Here is a 22,274-nt window from a genome sequence, read left to right on the forward strand (position 1 = left end):
ATTCCCCCAATGGAATTTACATATCTACTTTCCCTAATTTTTCCTGAAGTTTCACCTATCAACCGTCAATTTTCCATAGAAGAGAAGCAAAACACTTCGACTTTTCCTGACAGCAAAGAGCTTTAAAAGACCTAGAATGAAAACTGGCATCTTGCACACCTTACCTCCCTAATGTCTACATTACTGGAAGAACAAGCACTAATAACTCCTTTTTATGTGAGCATTAGAAACCACAGTTTAGCCTAAACAGCCAGTAAAAGAAATCAACAAAATATTTAGTTTAATAATGGTTGCCTTGAAGTTTTTGTCATCCTTAATATTTATCTTAAATGACAGACTTGTTGTCTGACTTTCAAATTAATGATGAATTGATTGCACTGAATGTATTTATTCATTTTTAGTGGAACTGAAATACCACCTGTCATTTTAAAATATATACAAACCCAAGCATTCTGCGGCCCTCTCTTTCTTTCTTTTTCTTTCTTTTTCTTTCCTTTTCTTTCTCTTTCTTTTTCTTTCTTTCTTTCTTTTTTCTTTCTTTTTCTTTTTCTTTCTTTTCTTTCTTTCTTTCTTTCTTTCTTTCTTTCTTTCTTTCTTTCTTTCTTTCTTTCTTTCTTTCTTTCTTTCTTTCTTTCATTTGTGGGAGCCTCTCTAAAAGGTACACAGAAAGAACAAACTTAATTGTAAATACTTTCACTGTCTGTATGAAGTTGAATTTAAAAGCAAATGTTTCTGCAGGAAAATTGTGCTTCATTAAAGGATAAAGTCTTCATATAAAATGCAGTTAACACTTGCCAACATATCAGTTAAACTGATTTTAATTTCCTACTTTTCCCAAGGTATTGATACCCTGCTGCACGGCATTTTGGTTATCATTATAATTTACCACACAAAAGCTTAGATGTATTTGCTATCTCAATGATTTGAATCTATGGTCGTGTTCCAGGTGTCCATTGCTCTTTCTTAAGGAGAAGCACTATGAAGATTAGTGGACTTCTTTCTTGGACCTTTTCTGGTCAGCTTTTTCTTTTTTCTTTTTTTTTTTTTTTTTAAATACACAGTCAAACTGAACATATATAAAGGAATTTTGAAAAGTCTGAGAAAGCTGTGGAAAAACTAAGATTTGAAATAAAGAGGCTAGAGAGATATTTTATGTGAAGAGGCAACCAGACCCTCAGGCTGGCACTCACCAGAGTTTAAGCCAGTGGGAGAAGAGAGTGCCCAGGGAGTTCTCAGCCTGCCCTCATCCCTAGGAATGGTGGGTTAGGGGCTGTATTGAATCTAGCTGAGATAAGGCCTGTCTGCACTTCATCACAGGCACAGATACAGCTAGTGCTTTATTTCATGCTCATATCATATGTCTTTTTGTTTACTTATCAGCCATAAAGTTATTTGGTTTCAGGAAACGGTCTCAATGCAATTAAATAGAGGTTGTTTTTTATCAAAAATTCTGAGAGAAGTATAAGCAACATACATTTGCTTCATATCAAGCAAACATGAGCATCTCCTTCTTTTTCTCTTCCAGTCCTGTTTCTCCCTTTTGAAGAGTAGAATGTTGCCTTTTCTGCCATGCCTGGTACCATTAACATAAACAGTGTGGTCACCAAAACACCTCTAATGCCCTCAGTGGTGGCACGTGTTCCATCCTCTACCTCACACAAGAGAGAAATGCAGTACAGTGAATGGCTGCTGGCCAACACCTTTCTTGAGTGATGCACAGTCGTCATCTCTGTGGTAGACTATGACAAACAGAGAGAATCACTAACAGGATGCAGCACACTTACCGCTATGAGAAGCTAAGCTTTCAGAGACTCGTTTGTGAAAAGTGCTGGAAAACAAATTTATTTTCTTATCAAATGTTCAATTAGCCTGTCTTCCCAGCTGGGGAGGAGGAAAGAGCACAGGGGCTTCTCTCCAGCACAACCTATAAAAAGACTGCAAAAAGATTTTTTTCTTGAAGAACTCATAGGTAGCATTTATTGTAACTTTTCTAGTGTGTATTTTACCCTTCTCCTTTTAAAATACCCAATCCAAAAAGTTCACCTTGTGTTTTCTTACTTACTTTTTCAGCATTTCCAAGGCTAAATAAATCTTATTGCTTCATATGCAAAGTGGTAACTCACTGAGTAGCACACACTGCATCCATTTCTTCTTGTAGGCAGCTTTGCAATATGGAACATGTTATGATCCAGCCAAGGCCCTTTCACCTTGTCCTTCTCCACAAACTTCATGTAAATTATCTAAGATTTCAAACAGTCTGTAAGGAAATATCCCGGGGCTCTCACTTTGGAGTTTAAGTCCTTCTGCCAGCCTTTCATATTGATTTCAGTTTGTTGCATGTACATTTATTTGACATCCAAGAGCATTTGTGACCCTTGGGCATCTCCTTCAATGTGTTCCTAGCACATGTTCTCCTGGATGAAGCATACAGCACAGCAGTTGGACCCTGCTCATTCCTTCCCCTCACCATACTGCCAGAGACCCCAAGACAGGGGATGCTGAGAGCCTGTGGGGCACTACAGCATCCTGGACCTTCTGGTGCTGAGTGCACTGTGAAATTTAACAAACAGCCAGCAAAAATAGATAGATACATTTTGAAAAATGAGATTCTGCAGCTCCTTCCACATCTCTCTGAGGAATGTATTTGTAAGTGCTTTTGTAGAATTATGTCAACAAATTAATTCAGACTTGCCAAGGCTAGAGGATGAAATCTACAAAGCTATCGCACCAAAGTCCATTTTACAAACAACATATTTTGTTAATTCTTTTTCTGAATTCTGCTTTCTGGTCACCTACAAAACCCACCAACACAATATGGCTGAAGATGAGCTTGCCAAGGAAGATTTAATACATCATATAAGAGAAGGTACTTAAAAAAGAGGAAAAATCATTCAATCCAAACACTCAAACTCTTCCTAGAAGAAATAATAAAATCAAAGTAAGTAGAGTTACAGCACCACCCCCCCAAGGAAAAAACCAAACCAAAAAACAAACAACAACCAAACAACAACAACAAAACCAAACCAAAACAAAAACAAAACAAAAAAAAATCCCCAAGATTTAAAAAAAAAAAGGTTGAAGAAAATTTGCTGGTTTCTGTTTTAACATGCAGCTGAGGATGTGGTACAGCTTCCTAAAACTAGCAGATAAAAGGAGCCCCTTGCTCATCCGACCTGCCCTATGACAGGCGCTCATCATAATGCTGTTCCCTGTAGCAGTCCTCTCTCCTTGCTTGAACAGTAGCAAAAAGAGTGATTGACTTAAGCGATTCTTGTAACTTGGGGTGCCTCACCTCATTTTGGGCAGTTATGACTTTCCCAGAACATTGTATTTCTGCATATTAAAGCAAATTTAAATTTAAATACATAAAATATTATTTTCTGTCCCTGGGCTGTGTGTTCTAACCCAGCACCATGGCAAAGAGACAGGAGAATGTCTCCCAACTTCCACATGGACATTAGCCTCAGTAATGTTGTTAAAAGCTGAGTGTGGGAAAGTTATTTTTGCCACACTCCCTTTAGTAGTTAATTTTAAGGTCTCATTTAAAAATCACTTCACAGCAGCCCATTTCAGGAACTGCCATGACAGAAAGCCAGTTACACCATACATACTGGAGCACATACACAGATATTCCCATTTTCTTTCCCTCAATATCTATGATCTTCTGTGGAATTAACCAACCTCCCCCCCCTACATTGTTGGGTTAATCTTTTTCAAATTAAACACACCTAAACATATCACTTACCAAAGTTCTTCCTTTGTTGTTTCGCACTGTTTTAAAGTCCATAGACCTTTAAAGACTTGGAAGCACTGTAAAAGAATTGGAAGGAAGCAGGCTTTTTCACCTCCTCCCCACCCCAGAGAAGCATTGGAAGGAACAAGAAAGCATTTTCATTTGTTTCGATTTGAAATTAAGTCATTTTCGTCCTGCTGAAAACACTCAGCACACTTTGAATGACAACCTCCATGAAGCTTGCTTTCAGAGATGCCAGCTGACCCTGGCTCAGGTGAGATTAGAGCGTGGGATGTGTTAGTCCAGCTATTTAGTGTAAATTTGAAACTAACTCTTGAAATTGTTTCTGCTGAAAAGTTGAAATACGTTATGGAGATAATACCATATTCCATCTATGCCTGGTTTGCTTCAGCCTGTGCTGAGTAAAAAAAAACATCAGTGCAAACAAGAATTAAGGAACCCCAAACCAAACCAACAAAACTGAGCAACCTATACAGTGTTCATTTGCTGGATCCCAGTCAAGTACAAAGACCACTGGAAGAAGAGGAAAAATGATCAGGTGGGAGTATAGAGTATAGAAGCTGAAAAAGACATAGGCTTGCAAAGAGGTGAGTATCTGTCTTCCTTAAATATTTGCATGCCTGTGACAAGTCTAGGGTACACACCTCACTGGCAAATTCAAAGTAATAAGTAAGATCAGGACATCATGGTACTGTGAGGAGTCTTTACATGACCACAGAGGTGTGTGGAAAATGCAGACTTGTATGTGTATATCAACAAAATAATTGTTACATTCTAGTCTCTATTTTTCCTGAGGTCATCTGCTAATTCAATTTTTATTTTGCCATGTTGGACTGTAAACACAGACAGAAAATTGCAGAGCATGTGCCCCTCCACTATCCAATTTTTGCAATTTTCTCTAAATGCTAATTGGCGTAGGACTCTAAAGCTATTTCCTTTATCAAGTTGGCTTATGTTTTCAGAACACTCAGAATCCATTTTGGTCTTTGAAATCTTCTTTTACGGTGGTTCCCTGGAGGCCACAGTCAAGCAGCTGCCTGTCAGAGTGCTTTCCTAAAATGTTCTCCTCTCTCAACCCCAATCTCTAAAGTTGCTCATCTTGGTATAAATTTTCTTCTTCTAAGAAATTAAAAAAAAACCCATGCCATAATTATGCTAAAAATCAAGCATCAAAAAGAAGCCTGTGAAGTAGTATTTGGTTCTCACCTAACAGTGGAGTAGGGGTTGAGACCATGCCTGTGAAAACACATCTGAGCTACGACTTCCCATCACATTTACTTCTCATTTGTTGCTTGTCCTCAAAACTAAGATAAGAACTATCTGAATGACCATGTTCAGTATTGCAGCATTCTCCTTTTCTTGATTGGCATCAACTAATATGGTATCAGAAAGATAGCACCTTGTGGGCTTCAAGGCAGACTAACTCCCCAAACCAACTGTAGTTCATAGCTCATAAAATGAGGTATGTGACCTCAAGTCCCCTGCCTGTGCTAAGCCTGGTTTGGGGGCATTGTTATTTTTTAAATCTTTCACAATATGTACTCAGAAATCTCCTTTATTGAAGGATCTGTTCACATTAATTGCCTGTTTCTTTCCTTGGCACTGTCCCTTGCTCAGCATTTTTTATCCTCAGTGGCCCAAATCAACTGTTCAACCTTTCTTGACCACAAACACAACATTTAGTCAGTATTCAAAACTTTTTCATTGACTGTAGCATTCAGGATTTTTATATTCTTCCATACATTTCATAACCGTGCTTTTTGGGAAGTTCCAATCTTGTCTAGATTCATTATACTCTCCATCCTCCCAGTTCCTATATCCAAAGCTAGTGCTTTCTATGCTGTTGCCCAAATAACAAGTGAATAAGATTCCAGTCTTCATACTGGTCCTGGTCAGTTCACTAAATACTTTTTTTTCTCTGTCTCTTGCACAAAGTTTATAAATCCTCTAGTGGAAAAACTAAAGGCCTATTCCTCCAGCCTTTGCGCACTGCAGTTGCCCCCTGAATGCACTATAAGATCCATCATACCTATCTCTGCTACCTTTAATCCACATACCAACAGTTTACTTGTATTTAAGGACAGAGACCGCTGCAGGCTGTGATGCTGACTGCTTAAAGAACTATCATCTTAGAAGGGGTCTGTGTTAAGGAAGGCTATTATTTGAAGTAAACGAGTGCCTTAAAGGAAGGCACATTGAAGTAGAAACAAAGCCTGCACTTCTTCCCTGTTTTTTTTTTAAAGAAATTTTTAGAAGCCTCTGCCACAGACAAAACCACACAGCTATTTTCTCACAGCTGTAATTACAGCTCACTGTCACACTAGCTGAACCAGCTCGTCTTGCTGGAGAAGAAATATTAGAACCTATATTATGCCTAGTGCTTTTATGCTCCATTTTTATCCTTATCCCTGAAGTAGTCTGACCTGTGAGAACTACTGTTCAAACGCTGCTGTATTTCTTACTGCAAGGGAAGCTGGAAACCTTGATCCTTTCAAGAGATGAAACTAAGCAGCAACCTATTTACACAGTTTAAAAGGCACCAACTGAAGCTTCAATGATACGACTTTTGTGCAACAGAAAAGGTTGCAGCAGTGTCATAGCTTTCTGTGATTTCCACCTAATTTAAAATGAAGGCATACACCTCTTCAGCAGGTGGTTTCAAACATTTTCAGTAAACAGAGGCAATTTTGCATTGTTAATCTGTATGATCAGCAAATTTCATAACAACTTCATCCTAAAACTGGGGAAAAAGGCTACAGGACCAGGTTCTGTGCTGAAGATAGTTCCAACTGTGGGTCCAGGTGGGCTGTTTATTGTACTGCTCATAGATACAGCAAGTGGACCAGAAAGACTAACAAAATATTAAGTAGAGAGACTTAATGTCCTTGATAACAAATGAAATGAGATTTCCCCTGCTGGGACTTAAACAAAACAAATGATTTCCAAAACTTTTCTGAAACTTATCATAGTTTGACTTTATGGCTACTACAAAAACCAGCTCACTCTGGTTATCTTGAGAGAGAAACTCCAATTCTATAATATTTGGTTTCACATTTTCTATCAGAGCACAAAAGGTAACTTTCTTCAACATTTCAGGATTCGGCAAAATACGGTGTTGTTTCAGATATTATTCTAGAAGATTAGATACACAAAAGAAAGACAAAAGTTTTGTGCTGTGAAATTAAAAGAGCTCACATGGTTTTACACCTGGCAGGAAAATGCACAGATATTATCAAAATCTGGAGGTACTGTGTTTTGCCAGATGCCATTTTTGTGCTCATTACCAAAGAACTCCAGGGTACTTGAAAGCTTGCAGAAAGATCATGTTTTTCTGCCATGCAGAAGACAGAGTTTGTTGCTGATTTTTCTTTTTAACATAGACTGCTATTTTTCTGTTTTACTTAGTGGAGATTTGAAAAAATTTCTGAGCATATGGGGATTTCAAACTTATCTTGATGTAATTTGTGAAGTTGGGACTATTTTCTAATCCAGATGGAAGCTAGAAGGCATTACAAGAGACTATTGAAATCAAGCTGTTGTATCTCAACAGGGCACAAAAACATCTGTTCTTTGTTGGCCAAGACACAGTTAACAAACATTATTATTAGGTAAGCATCCTATTGTGCCTGTCATCATATATGTCAATTTCTGCATAAATTAGGACTCTAAACCCAACAGCAGGGAAAGAATTAATTTCTAAGAAGCGTGGGCCAAAATAACATTCATGCCTGTCAACCACCACCACAATCAACAACATCCTTTTACTCAGGCTTAAAGAAAAAACATCTAGCAAGCCCAAAATAATTTAACAACACTTCTATATTATCTGTATCTCAAAATTTTGCTCAAACAGAGCCTCTAATTAAAAAATTAACAAAGGTTTTTCTGAATAAAGTTGAAGGAAAATTTATGGGACTAAACTTCTGCATATTCTGAAAGTCTTATCCTTAGTATATATAATCTAATCCTAGCAGATTACTCAAACCCAGAAACTAAAGCCATAAATGTTCACAGATACCCTTGACTATCCTGGATTTGCAGAGGTTACAAGATCTTTGACTATTTAACAAAAGAAGAGTACAAGCAATAAACCACCACAAAGATTCTTTTGTGAGATTATGATCACTTAATTCAGACCTCTACATGACACAGGAAAGTACAGCTGAAAATGAGTTACTTTTCAGTAGAGAGCAGAGCACTATAAAAGCAGCTTTTACAATTATTTCAAGATCTCAGGGTTTCTTCAGACACAGCAGCAGAGTGAAATTTAAAAGAGGCCCTTTATACAGTCATTTGCCAGTCCAGGTGGCCTGGCCACGCAGTGATCCTGCAACATTTTTGCTCAGGCTGCCCCTTCCTTGTACTTTAACATTTCAATTCAAGCTTGAGACTCGATGACAGAGCACTTGCCTACCATTGCTCCCCTAGTCTGCTTTTCTTAGACTTTTGATTTTGAAATTGTTAACTCATTTGAAAGAGTATGCTCCTTCAGTAGCTTTGGTTTTCATGTTTCTTGAAGGAATATTGTGTTTCTTAATGTAGTATGTAGGACATAGCATAAACTAAGAAAATATATTATCTGAGCAACTTCCCAAATGAAATAAATCTCAGTAACTGCTTGTATATAGTGAGAATACTAAGCTACAAGCTTCTAACTCATATGCCTGTGACTCTTTTCCAGGAGGCAAAGTCTCTTCCAAAGCTGTTTTTTTCCCGGTGGCAGCATTTACCCAGGAAGCATGAAATGTAAATACTAGGATCTCATTTACCAGCTGGGGTCTGATCTCTCTGGACCCAGACAAAAGGTCAAAACCTGAGTCTCTTCACACCTCCTTCTGCTGGAGTTGGGTCACTATGATCAGGGAAGGCAAATTGAAAGGGCTAAAAAAAAGAGGAAAAAAAAAGAGCAAAGCCTCTCTCTATACAGAATGCTGAGGTTTGCAGACTCTTCAGTCTCCATGAAACTGCTTTAGATATGTCCAAGGATTTACGGCTCTTCAGTGCTGGATCCTAAGATCTGGTTATTCTGGGAAAATTCAGATAGTTTGAACACATCCCTAAGTTACCTCTTTGATTACCGTTTTACAGAAAATGAACCAAAGCCATCAAAGCAACTCACAGAACTCCTTCCACTGCCAACTACACAGACTAGAACACTGGAGTCATCACTTCCCAGTTTTAGAGCAAAGAATACCTTCTTGTACACAGCAATCATGTTTTTTGGAACTTATACATTCCTTTGGTTCCTTTCATTACGTGATATTAAACCACTTTCAGCTTCATTCCTTTTAAATTTGAATCACCTCACACACCTCTATGGATGAAGCTTTTTGTGCTTCTCTGTTTTCTGACTTGATGCCCATTTGCTCTCTGTGTATTTACTGCATGTGTGAGTCCAGTTTTCATTTCATGCTGCTGAAGAAAGCAGAGACAATGTACCATGCAGGCTTTAGCCACTTGACTGAGTCTGTGCTAATATTTCAAGGCTAATAGCAAGCAGAAAGATTTTAAGGAGTCTTGAAACCTATGGACCGCTCCAGGGCTGGAGCTGCTGGTACCTTGTGATATTGGTGCTGGTGGTGTCTCACTGCCTCAGGGAGTGAAATATTTCCCTCTTCAAGTGCCCAAGGTCAGGAAGACTTCTCTTCTTCCACTGCACACTCTTTTCATGAGAAATACTTGTTTTCCCTCTGGGTCAGGTTTCTATAGTCCCCTCACTTCCCTTTTTTCTGTCTTGCACAGGTGTAAGAAAAGGACACTGGCACAGCATCTATCTGGGGGAACAGAGCCGGTGTTCTCAGAAAACAAAGATGGCATTTGCTGCCACTGGATGAGATAAGACAGAAGAAAGAGCTGCACAATGAAACAATCTGTCTCTTCTGATTTTACACTTAAAAGCAGATTCTAACATTGTCTTTTGCCTAAGAGACCCTCAAAAGGTACTATTATTGGAGAATGATATTTCTGATCTACTTCTTACATATAATATTCCCTCTACATACTTTCCCCTGATCTTGCTAGGAAGAACTTCCCACAGATGGGAAGTTCTGTTGTATTGAAAAAGCTATCAAAAAAGCTCTTTAGGTCACCACAGTCAGCTACAGTTACAGAAATTATGTGACTCTCAGAGTACTCAAACAACATAGGTAGAGTTCCCCTTTGCAGAATAACCACTAGCAACTATAATACCTTCCAGTTAAGGGGGATTCTCCTAAGGAAGACTCCTTTGCTGCAATGCCAGAATTCATTATGGCATTTACACCAGTCATGCTTAATGTACAGGGGAAGCTGGACACAAAAGTCTTAACAAGGATTATGAAATTCTGATGTGAATGGACCCCACTGCCCCATACACAGCAGCTCTCCACGAAAATAAGTATTCAGTCAGCCTAATGGTAATCTACATTTTTGGTCAGGAACCAAAAAAGCAAAACATAAATATCATTCTGGGCAGTACAGAATGTGGCTTTTGCTTTCCACTACCCTAAAAGCTACACATCTCATCTGTCAAAAAATTAATCTAGACTTCTAGCCTAATCTTCTCAACATCCTTTACAGACAACAGAGGAATATTCTTCCAGAGTCCAAACCATTTAGTGCCAGACAGACACTAAACAGGCAGGATGCATCAGTCTGTGAAGATGGCGTGTTATTTCCACAAAATGTGGTGACCAGACAGCTAGCTTTGAGTGACAGACCCAGCACTTCGACTGTTAAAGTTAGCCAAATGCTGTTACCTCACAGGAAAAGCTGGAAATGTTGCATGCAGCTTATAATCCACTTTCCAGTGTGGCAGAAGAAAAAATAGGGCAATTTGAGTATTAAGAAGCCAAATCCAGTGAATGTTTTCAAACCTCATTTACTTACCTTACTGTTCACAGGTAGGAATTAACAGTGGATGCCACAAAAAGGAATTTCTTAGATCTGGAAGAGGTGGAGCTATGCAATACAGATGGAGGCACTGAAAAAATCTGAGAACTAGTATTTCTCTAAACGTTTCTCTGCCATTTATAGTGTTGGATGGGTAATACCATGTATCTCAAGTAAAAGAAGAAACTTAGGACATACAGATGACATGGCATCTTTTCAAATACTCCCTGAAGCAATGGGGTGAAAAATAATACAATTTCCTTTTGAGATTTTCCTTATCCAAATATATTGATCTTCCAGGCAAGAATGACTCCTTAACAAGAACAGTAAGTGAGAGGGTATTAAAGTAGGAAAAAAATATAAAATAATCTTTAAATAAAAATTTAATTCACTCTTACTTTACAGAATATTTAAAAGTACCATAGAATTTTACCGTCAGTTCTAAAAATGATCAACAAGAGACTGGAATGATTTTTGCCAATAATATGTAAGAAACTTCATGAAGAAATGGATGCAAGCTAAGTGAAAGCAAAGTAATATTTTGTACACCACAACTATAATCAGAATCTCGCATTGGTTTATTCAAATTTTGCTTTCTTGGAAGCAAAGCTTACATGTTTGTAAACATCAAATTAAACATTGCTTAATTTTACAATTTGCTAAACAAATACTTTTTTACCCTTAAGGGCATATGCAGACCCATCTATTTGTCTCACAGTTCTCCTGTTGACCTGTGCTTCAATATTTTTTTGAAACAATTGGTTCCTGTACAATTTTAATGAAGCTTAAAAATTTCTTCCAATACTGTGCAAGTCATAGGCAAGGCCATTTTGAAGTGTGTACTTCCTTACATAGTTTTTTGATCAGTACTTAACTAATGCAACTGTGAAAAACTATACATTTTCAGGAAAATGTTTAGATTTTGGTCCTGTACTTAAAGACCTTCTATAATCAAGTTGTTTACATGAATTTGAATCACAAGCATGTACACAACAAAACCACTATACCTATGTTTCTTGGTCTATGCATAAAAAGTATGTTTTCTACTTACACTAAAACATACAAAAAATAAACTACAAAAATTGTTTACACTTGATTTCAGCAAAAAAAGCTTTCTTCAAGAAAAATGATTCTTCTTTTTTTCAGCCATCATAAAAGGAATGCAAGTAAACAATAAATACATGTGCTTTCTCCATATAGACATATTTACACTTGAGTCTTTGGCTTATGTTTAAGTTTCTTTATAAAGATCTTTATGTGATCCAGCCATCATTGCACATTAAAACAAAATAAGCCAGTTTTTTTTACTATATATAATATATATATGCAACACTTGAAACGTATAAAGAATGAACCTTACTATCAATTTGCACTGTTATTGTACTTTAACAATGTATCAAAAGGAAAAAAAAATACCATATAGGAAATATTGATACATGCAACAGATGGTCGCTCTAACTGTTTTGAGAGACGGCTGCATATACACACACTAAAAAGTCCTAATTTGCGCAAATCTCTTCTGACTCTGGTTTTCATTAAATAGTATTTATGTGGCACTAAATGTTGATACTGTATACAAGCATAGAAACAGATTGAGTTCTTTTATTAAGATACACAACTTCATAAGAAAAATACTTTGCATTTAAAATTTAAAATCCCTCCCACCCCCCTCTTTCCCTAAAATCTTTCTTCACAGGATCAAGAACTGTTGTCAAAACAGCTTATTGAGATTCATGTATTTGGTGAACTTTGCCATATCCCTTCCAACTAAGAGGATTCCAGGTACTCCAGCGCCACATCGTAGCAGAAGCGATATTGCTCCTTTAAGGGGAAACAGAAACAAAAACTGAAGTTAAATAAAGATTCTAAAATCTTAGCAGCAGCATCTACAACCAAGAACACTGTTTGCTAACTAGTAAGCCAGACATGCTTGGATTTTCTATTTTTTTTCCCCTATTACACAAGTAAAGTACGTTACCAGCTCCGATTTAAAAACTCACCCTAATCAATGAAGTGGAAAAAATCCCTGACCATGGAATGCAATTATGTGCTTCTCTGATTTTTTCAGCTTCTAAACTGGTTTATCAAACACGAAAAGCTCTCCTCTCAGTCAGAGCATTCTTGCAGTGAAAGCACCTCAACTCTTACACTTGATCACTTATACTTGAGTTAGCTGATACTGAGCAGTAACTAATGCCTGCTGCTTGTGAATGGATGGGGAATACTGAGCCATGATACAAGGCTGCTCAGGGTTCACAGCCCCTTTGTACAGTCGTGTTGATGTAACATCCAAGAGATCAGATACACATTTAAAAAAGAAGGTAAAGCTAAAACTTCATTGTGGTTAGTATTTTCCCTCAACAAGGCTGCTGTCGAGAGCTGATACTGGGGGAAAGGGAGGAGGAAAGAGAGAGGAGAGGTGAAGAAGAAGAAAAAAACAAGAAAATTAATGCGATCTCTATTGCCCTTGTGACTTAACAAAAGAAATCTGCTTTTGTGATTTATTTTTGTTTGCAAAGGAAGACAGCGTGATCCATTAGCAGGAAGTTGTGGGGATATCTTAAAGGCTTTGTTGTGCTGCTCATTGTTGTTATCTGATCATGTTGCTGAATGTAGGGCACATGACAGTGTTATATGTTGGTTTCCCTGGTTTGTTTTCTAACTAACGACTCAACATCTGCTGTTGTTCAGGAGTTCTGAATAAAACCCCACACAACAGAAATACATAACTACAAAAATTTTGTAACTTCACTTTAAAGCTACAGTGGAATTCAGGTCTATTTTGAAATGAAATATTATTTTGCAGAGCGTTTATCAGAAACACACACAATTTACCTTGGCCTCCCTTTACTGTGACACAAATAATTTTCCATGAGATCTGACCTGTTTTCTTCACAGCAGTCAACTAAAATCCAGGCAGCAATTTAATATGTTGTGTCTCAGATGTCTGTGGCGCAGGAGAATGCAAAGTATTTGTGGCAAAACCAGCAATACCTAGCCCAGTGTCACTGCTGTTACAGGACGTTCTATTTGTTACCATGTTAACTATCTTAATTCATGTGATGGCAAGGCATGGAACTGACGCACAATAATTAAGAAAATCATGCCACAAAAGCTACTTGATACTAAGTGAGCACTGACACTTGCAAAAAAGGGCAATATGGGGAGAGGTAGCTATAGACATTTTGCTCAATATGCAAGTTCACAAGGTCAGAAGCAATTTCCAGTATGCATAAACTGCAAAATGTTTTAAATTTCAATTGGCATCCCTGATTTTTATGCTGTAGGCAGCCATCTGGCTGAAGACACTGGCTGCTGGCAGTGTGAGAGTCAAATGGCAGGAATTCCCAAACACTATTTTTCAAGCTGCTTTCACATTCACCTATAAAAAGGAAAAATGTCCATGTGGGAGAATTTTTTTAAGGACTGCTCAGCTTTTCTGACTGAAGCAAAAATTCCTATGCCTATGCACTCATACTGTATGCATAAAGATTATCCAGAAGAGTGAAGATTATTTTGAGTTCTGGCAATGTACATACAGATATTTAGTCTTGCAGTTTCGCTAATTCAGACTCATATTGTTTATATTAGTGCAAGGTGATAGAAAGGCTACACAAAAGGAGATAAAACCTCCTGATGGTTTCCTAGAAAACCTTAGCACCTAGGGAGACATTCCCAGAAACTAATAAAAGGATTAAAATGAAGGAAGGAGTGATGTGGAGACAACACGGTCTTTTTTCTCGAACATCCTGGCTGCCAGGAACTGAGGAAGTGGACCCTTGGGCCTATTTCATCTGTCTATCACCCCAAAATTAGTTTATTGACTATATCCACTCAAACTGCCTAAAGAAAAAAGGCATAAAAAGAGATTTGACATAAGCAAAAATCGGGGAGAAGTTCCATCAACTCTGTGGGGGTAACCAACGGGTTACCTTTTCTACCTCCACCTTCTCGGGACACCTTGGGCTGAGCGATCGCTTTATTAATATATACTAATTTCACTTTTGCTTCATAGTAATTTAAAATTTTTATGTATTACTTCATTGTAAGTTGTTTTTGCTTTATAGTGTGTATTTAAGTTTTTTGCTATACTTATTCTTTGTTGTCTCACTTACTTGTAAGTCACTTTTGCTTTAGGGCATGTGCTTAAGTTTTTGCTTTACTTATTCTTTGTAGGTTGTTTTACATCTTTGTAAGTTGCTTTTACTTTAGCAAATCTGTTAAGGGTCAAATGAAGGGTCTCATTAGGTGAGACGCTAACAGACTCTTTTGGACATTAAAAGGCTTTGATCTCCTGGGGGGGACACTGATAGACAGAAAATAAATTAACACAGGTTAGACAGAAAATTTCTCTTTTCTGCCACTTTTCACGTGACAATTAGTTTACTGTTTATATTGTTTATTATTTAACTGTTGGTCTCAATGATCTTAAGGGTCTTTTCCAGCTTAAATGATTCTAGATTCTATATATTCATTTGCAACATACTAGATCCAAGTCTTTGATTTTAAAGTTCTGAGGTATCATTTTGACTACTACAAATCTGAGCAAAAAAGATTAATTGTTATTCAATAAAACTTTCAAAGCAGCAGTTGTTACTAAGGAGAAAAATATTCACATATCTAGCTACGAATCTATACTTTACAGCCTATTCCTATCAAGGAGAAATGTCTTTGTAAAATTTCAAGATGGCTTGTTTGAGCACAGCCTGCTGCAACTTCCTTTCAAACAGACAGGGTTATTTTGGGAGATTAAAGTGCATTCTGTTAACTCAGAATATTTTCTGTGAAAATCATGCTACCAGTACAAGAAAAGTACTGTAAAATGCTTAGTCACCCCTCTTGTGATGCTGACTTGTGTGTACACTCAGTATCTGTCCCTTTCTTCTTGTGGCCCATCATAGGTTTGCACTGTTTTGTGGGCACAGGACTGAGAGAGCAGCTCACACAAGAGAGCCTCTGGTTCCCTTGCTGTTTGCAGTAACCCTGATGGGCTGGTACTTACCGGAGTTTCTACCATGTTGGGCTTGCTGTTCCGCAAAGTCTTCACAGCATGGAAAACGTCCACCACATTCTGCCTTTTTACCATCTCAACCACAATGCCAATGGCACAGAACATCCCGCTCCGGCCACCACCATTTCTGTACACAAGGAAAACAGATGGTTACATATCACTACGACCTAAGAGAACACCCAAAATGCATTTGTCTTCTTTCATGCTGTAAGCATGAGTGATTCATGAGTCCCAGAGGGAGATCAGAATTTAGGAATCTCATTGCAGCACCCGTGAGTTTGGTCTAAGAAATTTGGTTTTTCTGACCTTTCTCTCAATTACCACTTTTGAATTCTGTCCTTACAGTCAACCATGCTGCCCAGCTGTACTATAAGTCTAAATTATATATGTATTAGAAAAAAACCCCAAAACACAAGTTCCATGGCAAGTAGAGAACTAGAAATAAAAAAAAAACCAAGTTCAATGGCAAATAATTTTTCCACTTAGTTTTGGAAAGACACTCACTTAAATTATCCTGTAATATGAGGATTATCTAGCCAGATAGAATAAGCAATTCAATATCTTGTTGACCTTTAGGCACACTTCTGAACTATTTTAATATTATTTTCAAAGAAATTAGGGTAGGTATTTCCTCTTATGAAGTTTGAGGTGGGATAGGCAGAAAGGGGTCACTAGTTCATTCTGAACATTTAAACAGAAGTCTTTTAAGGAAAAATGCATAATTCAATTTCTATATTTAAAACTTCGTATTTAAATAAGGTAGGAAAGAGATCAATTATTTTCTGCTTAGGGAGGAAAAGATGCCATCTTTTCAAAACTCTCAAGCCAGCTCCCATTTAAGCATCAGGTCCAGATAAGCAGCCAGCAGTCATTTACTGACAATAGTTGTAGGATCACGTACTGTAGTAGAACTTTTCTCTGGTTTCATATATCCATAGTTTTCAGTTTAAACACCTCAAAGTATTGTAGGAATTCCTTCTGGAAAAAATGCAGCACACTACATGCAAGAGTGGCACAAAAAAATAACTGTTTGGCACTCAGCAAAAAAGACTTCCTTCTGAAACCAGGCAGAAGTTGTTTATCTGTAAAGGTCTAGTACCTGAAAAACATGCTATTATGTACAGAAGAAGGCAAATACACAGTATCACAGTAGTATCATGTTCCCATGGTACCTTGACCTAATACAGACAAATCCAAAAGTTGACCAAAAGCAGTGGTACTTACTTTCTTTTAATAAAAGTAACAAGGGCATGTGAAAAAGAAGGTATCCATAAGAATACTGCTTGAATTTAAAACAAGAAGTAATTTATAACCATTTATTTGAAGAACAGCAATTGACTTTCTCCAAGTTACTCACAGGCAATGGATGATGGTCCGGCCCTCCCCTTCTTCACATTCCTCTTGCCATTTTTCGACCTGCAGAATTAACTTCAAGAAGGATCTCTTGGAAGCTGGTACATCTCTGTGAGAAGCCCATCCCAAATACTGGAATTGCTGCACCATCAGATAGCCCTCCTGTGGCTGAGGGAAAACCAAAGAGCTTTAGGTCAAAACGACACCTTTACATCTTAGTTTAGAAAACAAAAATATAAAACTAACATGAAACCTAAGTGTTTATATTATGAACAGATACCAACAAGTATATACATTGCATGGTAGGCTCTCCATTAAATTGTACCACTTGAGCTCAAGGAAGATTTCAAAAAAGGGAAAAAAAAGAGGACTACATTGAAGACATCATCACAGTTTATCAATCACTAATGTACCCTATTCTGACTTTTAAATGGACAAATTCCCTAGATTCTAAGTGCCAAGCTGGTTTAACATCAATAATCAATAAAAAAATCACTGTTAAGTTCTTAGACCCACAGATATGAAGACAGATCTCTGACTCCTAAGCATGAACTGATTCCATTACAAATAAACAAGAAGTAATATTGGTGCACAAATGCAACTACTGTCCTTGAAATCTTCTCTTTTTGCCAGATGATAATCATGACAGCCTTGCTGCCAGTCTCTGAGCTTTCCATATGCTAGATGCGATAGAGGGAGAGCTTTGAATACAATTAGACTGTCACAAGAAAGGCCTCAATAACAGGAAGAATAAATAGTCTATTCACTTTCTTGCAGCTGAAGATGACGAAAAGGAGTAGGACTGTGGATTTTAGAAAAGGAAGAACAGAGCAGAGAGATATTTAAAAACAAGACGTATAGGCAAAAAAGCCACAGGAGAGAGTGAGTAGAGGAGTAGAAAATCAAAACATCATAAAAAAAGAAGAAATGGAAAAAACAAAAATAAGAAATGAACCAAAAAAAATAGAAAAAAAAGAGGAAGTCTCAAAATACAACAAAAAAGTGCTATGATGTAATATTTGCCAGTGTGCCCACACCCACACCCTCCTGTAGTTTTCAAACAAGGCATGAAAAGCTGAAAATGTTTTTCATAGTTCTGAATATAAGCAAAATAAAAGTTTGAGTAAAACACTGGCCACATGAAAACTGACCTCTGCTCTCTGAAAAATGAAAATAAAAATCAAATAAAAAGAAAAATCTTTGTGTATACACAGTAATCAGTTTTCCCCACAGCTATCCTTCAACATTAATGAAAGTTAAACATATACTCCAAGTAGCAGTCAGTGGTAAAGTCAGTATTGGATGAAAAATACAAAGCAGTCTTGGTAAGTAAAATAGGGATTGCTGGTTAATTGTACATAGAATGGTGGCACAAGTATCTGTAACTCTTTAATGGCAGGCAACATAAATAAGTGATGCACAGAGGTGAGACAAAGGAGGAAATGCTGTGTGGCAAACAGGGTCTGAGAAGATGCTTCAATAGTGTGAAACACTGTGGGATAGTAAAAAGACAAGATGGTGCAAGGTATGAAAGAGCTGACAAGAATGCAAGACTGGCACTGCTACTGAGCTTGAGAAAAAGATGATAAATGTAGGTCGAGGCACAGTGGTGAAGAACCCTTCAGAGGCAGAGGAGCTTTCAGACTTTTTTCACGCCCTGCTTTACAGGGTGCCACAATCTTCCTTTTATGTTGTGGTTCTCACATCTTAGGCTGAGAAGGTCCTGGCTGTATAACCAGCCTCAGCTTTCCTGTTCCTGATTTACCATGGAAAACATCTTATCAAACCTATGAACTAAATACTTGTCACTACATGTTCATTACAGGGATATTTCTTTTACTGTACACCAAACAAGCAGACTACAGAATACTTCTCATACATCTACTCATGAGGGAAAATGTCACAGAAAAACACTCATTCTCCCTAAGTCTCTCTCTGTTTAGTGCGTAGCTAAAGAAAAGCACTAGAAATTAGTATTAGACAGTGATGTTTGTCTGACTGTTTTCTGGTTAATGTCTTAAGAACATTAGTATTCTACTGTTTTTCAAAATTAAAAAGTAGAACAGCCTAGAGAGCATTAAAAATAACATATTTTTCTGTCACATATTGTTATGATAATGCTTACTCTTGTTAGGTTGCATATCCTGAAAATTCGGTTTATGACATCGCAGTCCATTGAACACGACATGCATTCCACTTGGATGGGACCGTACCGCAGTATCCCTTCCTCGGGCCAGTATTGTGGGCAGCCCTGCACCAGAACAAAATGGACATAATTAAATGATGTAAGTTACACCTTGAGCATTGCCTTATTCCACTGCAGACCTTCAGTGAACAACTAGTGTTGATTAGTTTCTGTAAAGTAGAGAATAACTGTAAAATCACTGCACTCCTCTACCTTTTCATCATGTAGTGAATACAGAGTGATTAAAGCATGCAACGGTACATGGAAAATTCAAGCTCCAAACTAACCTGTGCTAAGTCGACTTCATTTAACATCACAAGAGAAGTACAGCCATAGTCATACACTAATCTCCAGAAATCTTTCACAGTGTTTGGTAAAGGATGTTGTGTGACAATAAAAGCTGCTGGTTGCCTGTAGCTCTGTAAAGGCAAATAATTTTATTAGTACCTGTAGGGGAAGTACTTAACTTCTACTGAAACACTGCAACAGAAAAAAACCATAAAAATAGAACAAAGCTATAACATCAACTACACCAGATTTCACCAAAGATGTTACAGTTAAAAATACATTATCATTTCCAGTAAGAACAAAGAGGTTGACTCTGCTCAGGTCTGCCTTCTGCTCGGTTACAGACCAAGCCCTGTTTTCTCAGTTCAGATATGCTCTGGGCACTGATGGTGCTCTTCAGGGCTCTGCTGAACTGAGGCTCAGGCAACTCTGCTCCAGGCACTGTGTCCAGGAGACCAAGCAGGAAACCTTCACCCCACGTTACAGGGAGGGGTGCAGAGGTCTCAGAAAGTCACCCTATCCACAGCAGGCTATAGGTGAACTCCGTGACTGAACCAGGGACTAAGCTCAATCCCAAACTCTGTTTCACACTGCACACCCACAGGGTCACCCACAGAACCACTTTCAGGATTACTGGGGCCCATTTCCAGCAGAAAGCGTAAGTTAAACAGCAAAGTACTATTTCCTGTCATGACCGCAGGTTCCATTTTCTGTATGCTGTGTTATACACAACTGCAAATAGGGATTTCCAGCTTTGCATAGATTAACTGAGACACAACTAACAGTTGACGGGCTCATTTGATGATGTACATTTATTACAAGCATCAAGCAGAAGAGGAGAGATCAGAAGTCTTTTGCAGGCAATTTGCAACCATGCATGGAAAAGTTCTGCAGTGAAGGAATACAGATATGAGGTAGTAAGGAAGCATCAAGAGGTTGATCCGAGAAATGGAATAAGGTGGTGAATGTTCTTGGAGGTGGATGGGATTTTAAGTCACCAGTTTGAAAAAGAAGTTGCTGGGACTACTATATGCAACACAGAGAGCCCCATGTTTAGCACCAATGCTGGTAACAAAAGCAGTCTGGCTCTTTTTTTACTGAATTAAGTAAATTAACTTAAGAGAAAGACCTAGTACCATAGATAAACCGCTTCCAGTATGGAAGCTTACTTGTTTGAAGATTGATATAAGGGATCTTCATGTGCAATATACTGACATACCCTCCAATAACTTGTTATTATTGTACTGTAACTTGTCTTTATGATCAGTACTTGTTTGACAAGAGAGTAAGGAGGCTGCCAGTTTTTTTAATCTAAATTTTTCCTATCCTTTTCTAATGCAGGAATCATGTTGGGGTAGTAGCAGCTTGTGTCTTCCTTCCTAGATCTGCCCAGGGAGAACACAGGAACAACCAATTTTGATTCTTCCCCAGTATTTTTAAGAAACAGAACATGTCCTAGCTGATGTTTTCCTATCCCTCTTACCCATAATTTCTAGTCTTTCTTGAGATAAGAGAAAGATAAGGGGAAAGTTTCCGTTTCTATTTTGCTATTGAAAGTTCTCTTTCCTTGTCCAGGAGTAATTCCCCCCCTGTGAACAAATCAGTCTTAAAAATTTCTGCCTTTCCTTACTTGTCTCTGATTTCTGATCCATTAATACATTGCTTGGTTCTTGTCCCTGCTGCCACATACTGTTGCACACTCAGAGTCCTCTTGCCACCCACAGCCTGTGTTGTCTTCCTTTCACCCCAGACTACACTCCTCCGTGCAGCTGTGTTGGTTGGTCCATAGTCCATCAATTTTATCCATGTACTTAATGTAATTTTAACTGCAATTCTAAGCAGTTTTGATTGCTACCAAAATTCTGCTCACTGCTTTTATTCATCCATTGACTCAGTCACCCAGTGACTCCCTCATACATTGGTCTTACATATGCTGCTCCTCTAATCCTTTTGGCACAATAGCTATTTCTGAGATTAGGGACTGCATTTTGCTATCAGTTCAAATGTTTCCTGCACTAGCTCAGGCAGAACTCAAAGATGGCTACATCATTCAGTGCTAACGATTTCTGCTGCTATTTGCTATTTTATTCCAGCATCTCTCCTTGACATGGTAGTTTCTGACACCACTTTATTTTTGAGGAAGGTGAGGTGTCCCTGGAAATCAGGCCACTTGTTTAATTATTTACTGAAAAGGTAGCTTTAGGGACCTATTGTTGGAAATGCCAATGGGAGGCACAAGCAGGCATATGGCAGCATGTGTGATGAACAGATTTATCGATTAGACCTGTATAAGCAGGTTCAACTCCATTTTTCCTGTTAATTCACCTTTTCCCCTGACATGTACTTCTGTCACTCAAAGTTAAACTTTAAAGAGTTGCAACTCAAAATATGAACAACAAAACCCCCAAGTCTATACCCAAACATGCCAAAGAAACAATTTTTTTTCTTCCTCTGTCACTCCTGCCTCAATATAGAAAACTTTTTTTTATGAAATAGTGATAGTAACCTCATGCTCAGACAGGTTATCTGACAAACAGCAGATTTTTGAGATCCTGCTGGGATTTGAGATTTGGACATCTAGAGACTCGAGCTTTATATAATGCTGTTAAAAACATGAGATTTCCAGTGGGTCCCACAAAGATGCAAAAGGCTAAAGATAACAAACCTTCTGAACAAACAACACAAGCTAGTGGAGCTTCTTACCCATTCCCCCCCAAACTTCTTCATTAGGACCGTTTTACTGGGCACTGCAGTAACAAAGAATTACCCTTTCTTAAACCAGCAAGTGCTCTCTCTTATATTACAGAGCTTTT

General features: G+C 37.9%; 1 protein-coding gene across 5 annotated transcripts in view; it reads right to left on the minus strand.

Moving 5' to 3' along the window:
• Positions 1-12,153: 12,153 nt before the first annotated feature.
• The window catches only part of PTPRK (protein tyrosine phosphatase, receptor type K), a 397,810-nt gene continuing 387,689 nt past the window's right edge, over positions 12,154-22,274 (minus strand). For all 5 annotated transcript variants that reach the window (XM_017829151.1, XM_017829141.1, XM_017829132.1 and 2 more), the window contains 5 exons: positions 19,461-19,592; positions 19,114-19,239; positions 16,993-17,156; positions 15,627-15,762; positions 12,154-12,445 (listed from right to left, as the gene is read on the minus strand). In XM_017829151.1, the coding sequence (XP_017684640.1) occupies positions 12,392-12,445; positions 15,627-15,762; positions 16,993-17,156; positions 19,114-19,239; positions 19,461-19,592 (612 nt within the window). In that variant the 3' untranslated portion in view covers positions 12,154-12,391. The remainder of the gene's footprint in view (positions 12,446-15,626; positions 15,763-16,992; positions 17,157-19,113; positions 19,240-19,460; positions 19,593-22,274) is intronic.

This window comes from Lepidothrix coronata, unplaced genomic scaffold, assembly GCF_001604755.1.
Source record: "Lepidothrix coronata isolate B3197 unplaced genomic scaffold, Lepidothrix_coronata-1.0 Scaffold5, whole genome shotgun sequence".
In the NCBI taxonomy this organism is placed as follows: Eukaryota; Metazoa; Chordata; class Aves; order Passeriformes; family Pipridae; genus Lepidothrix; species Lepidothrix coronata.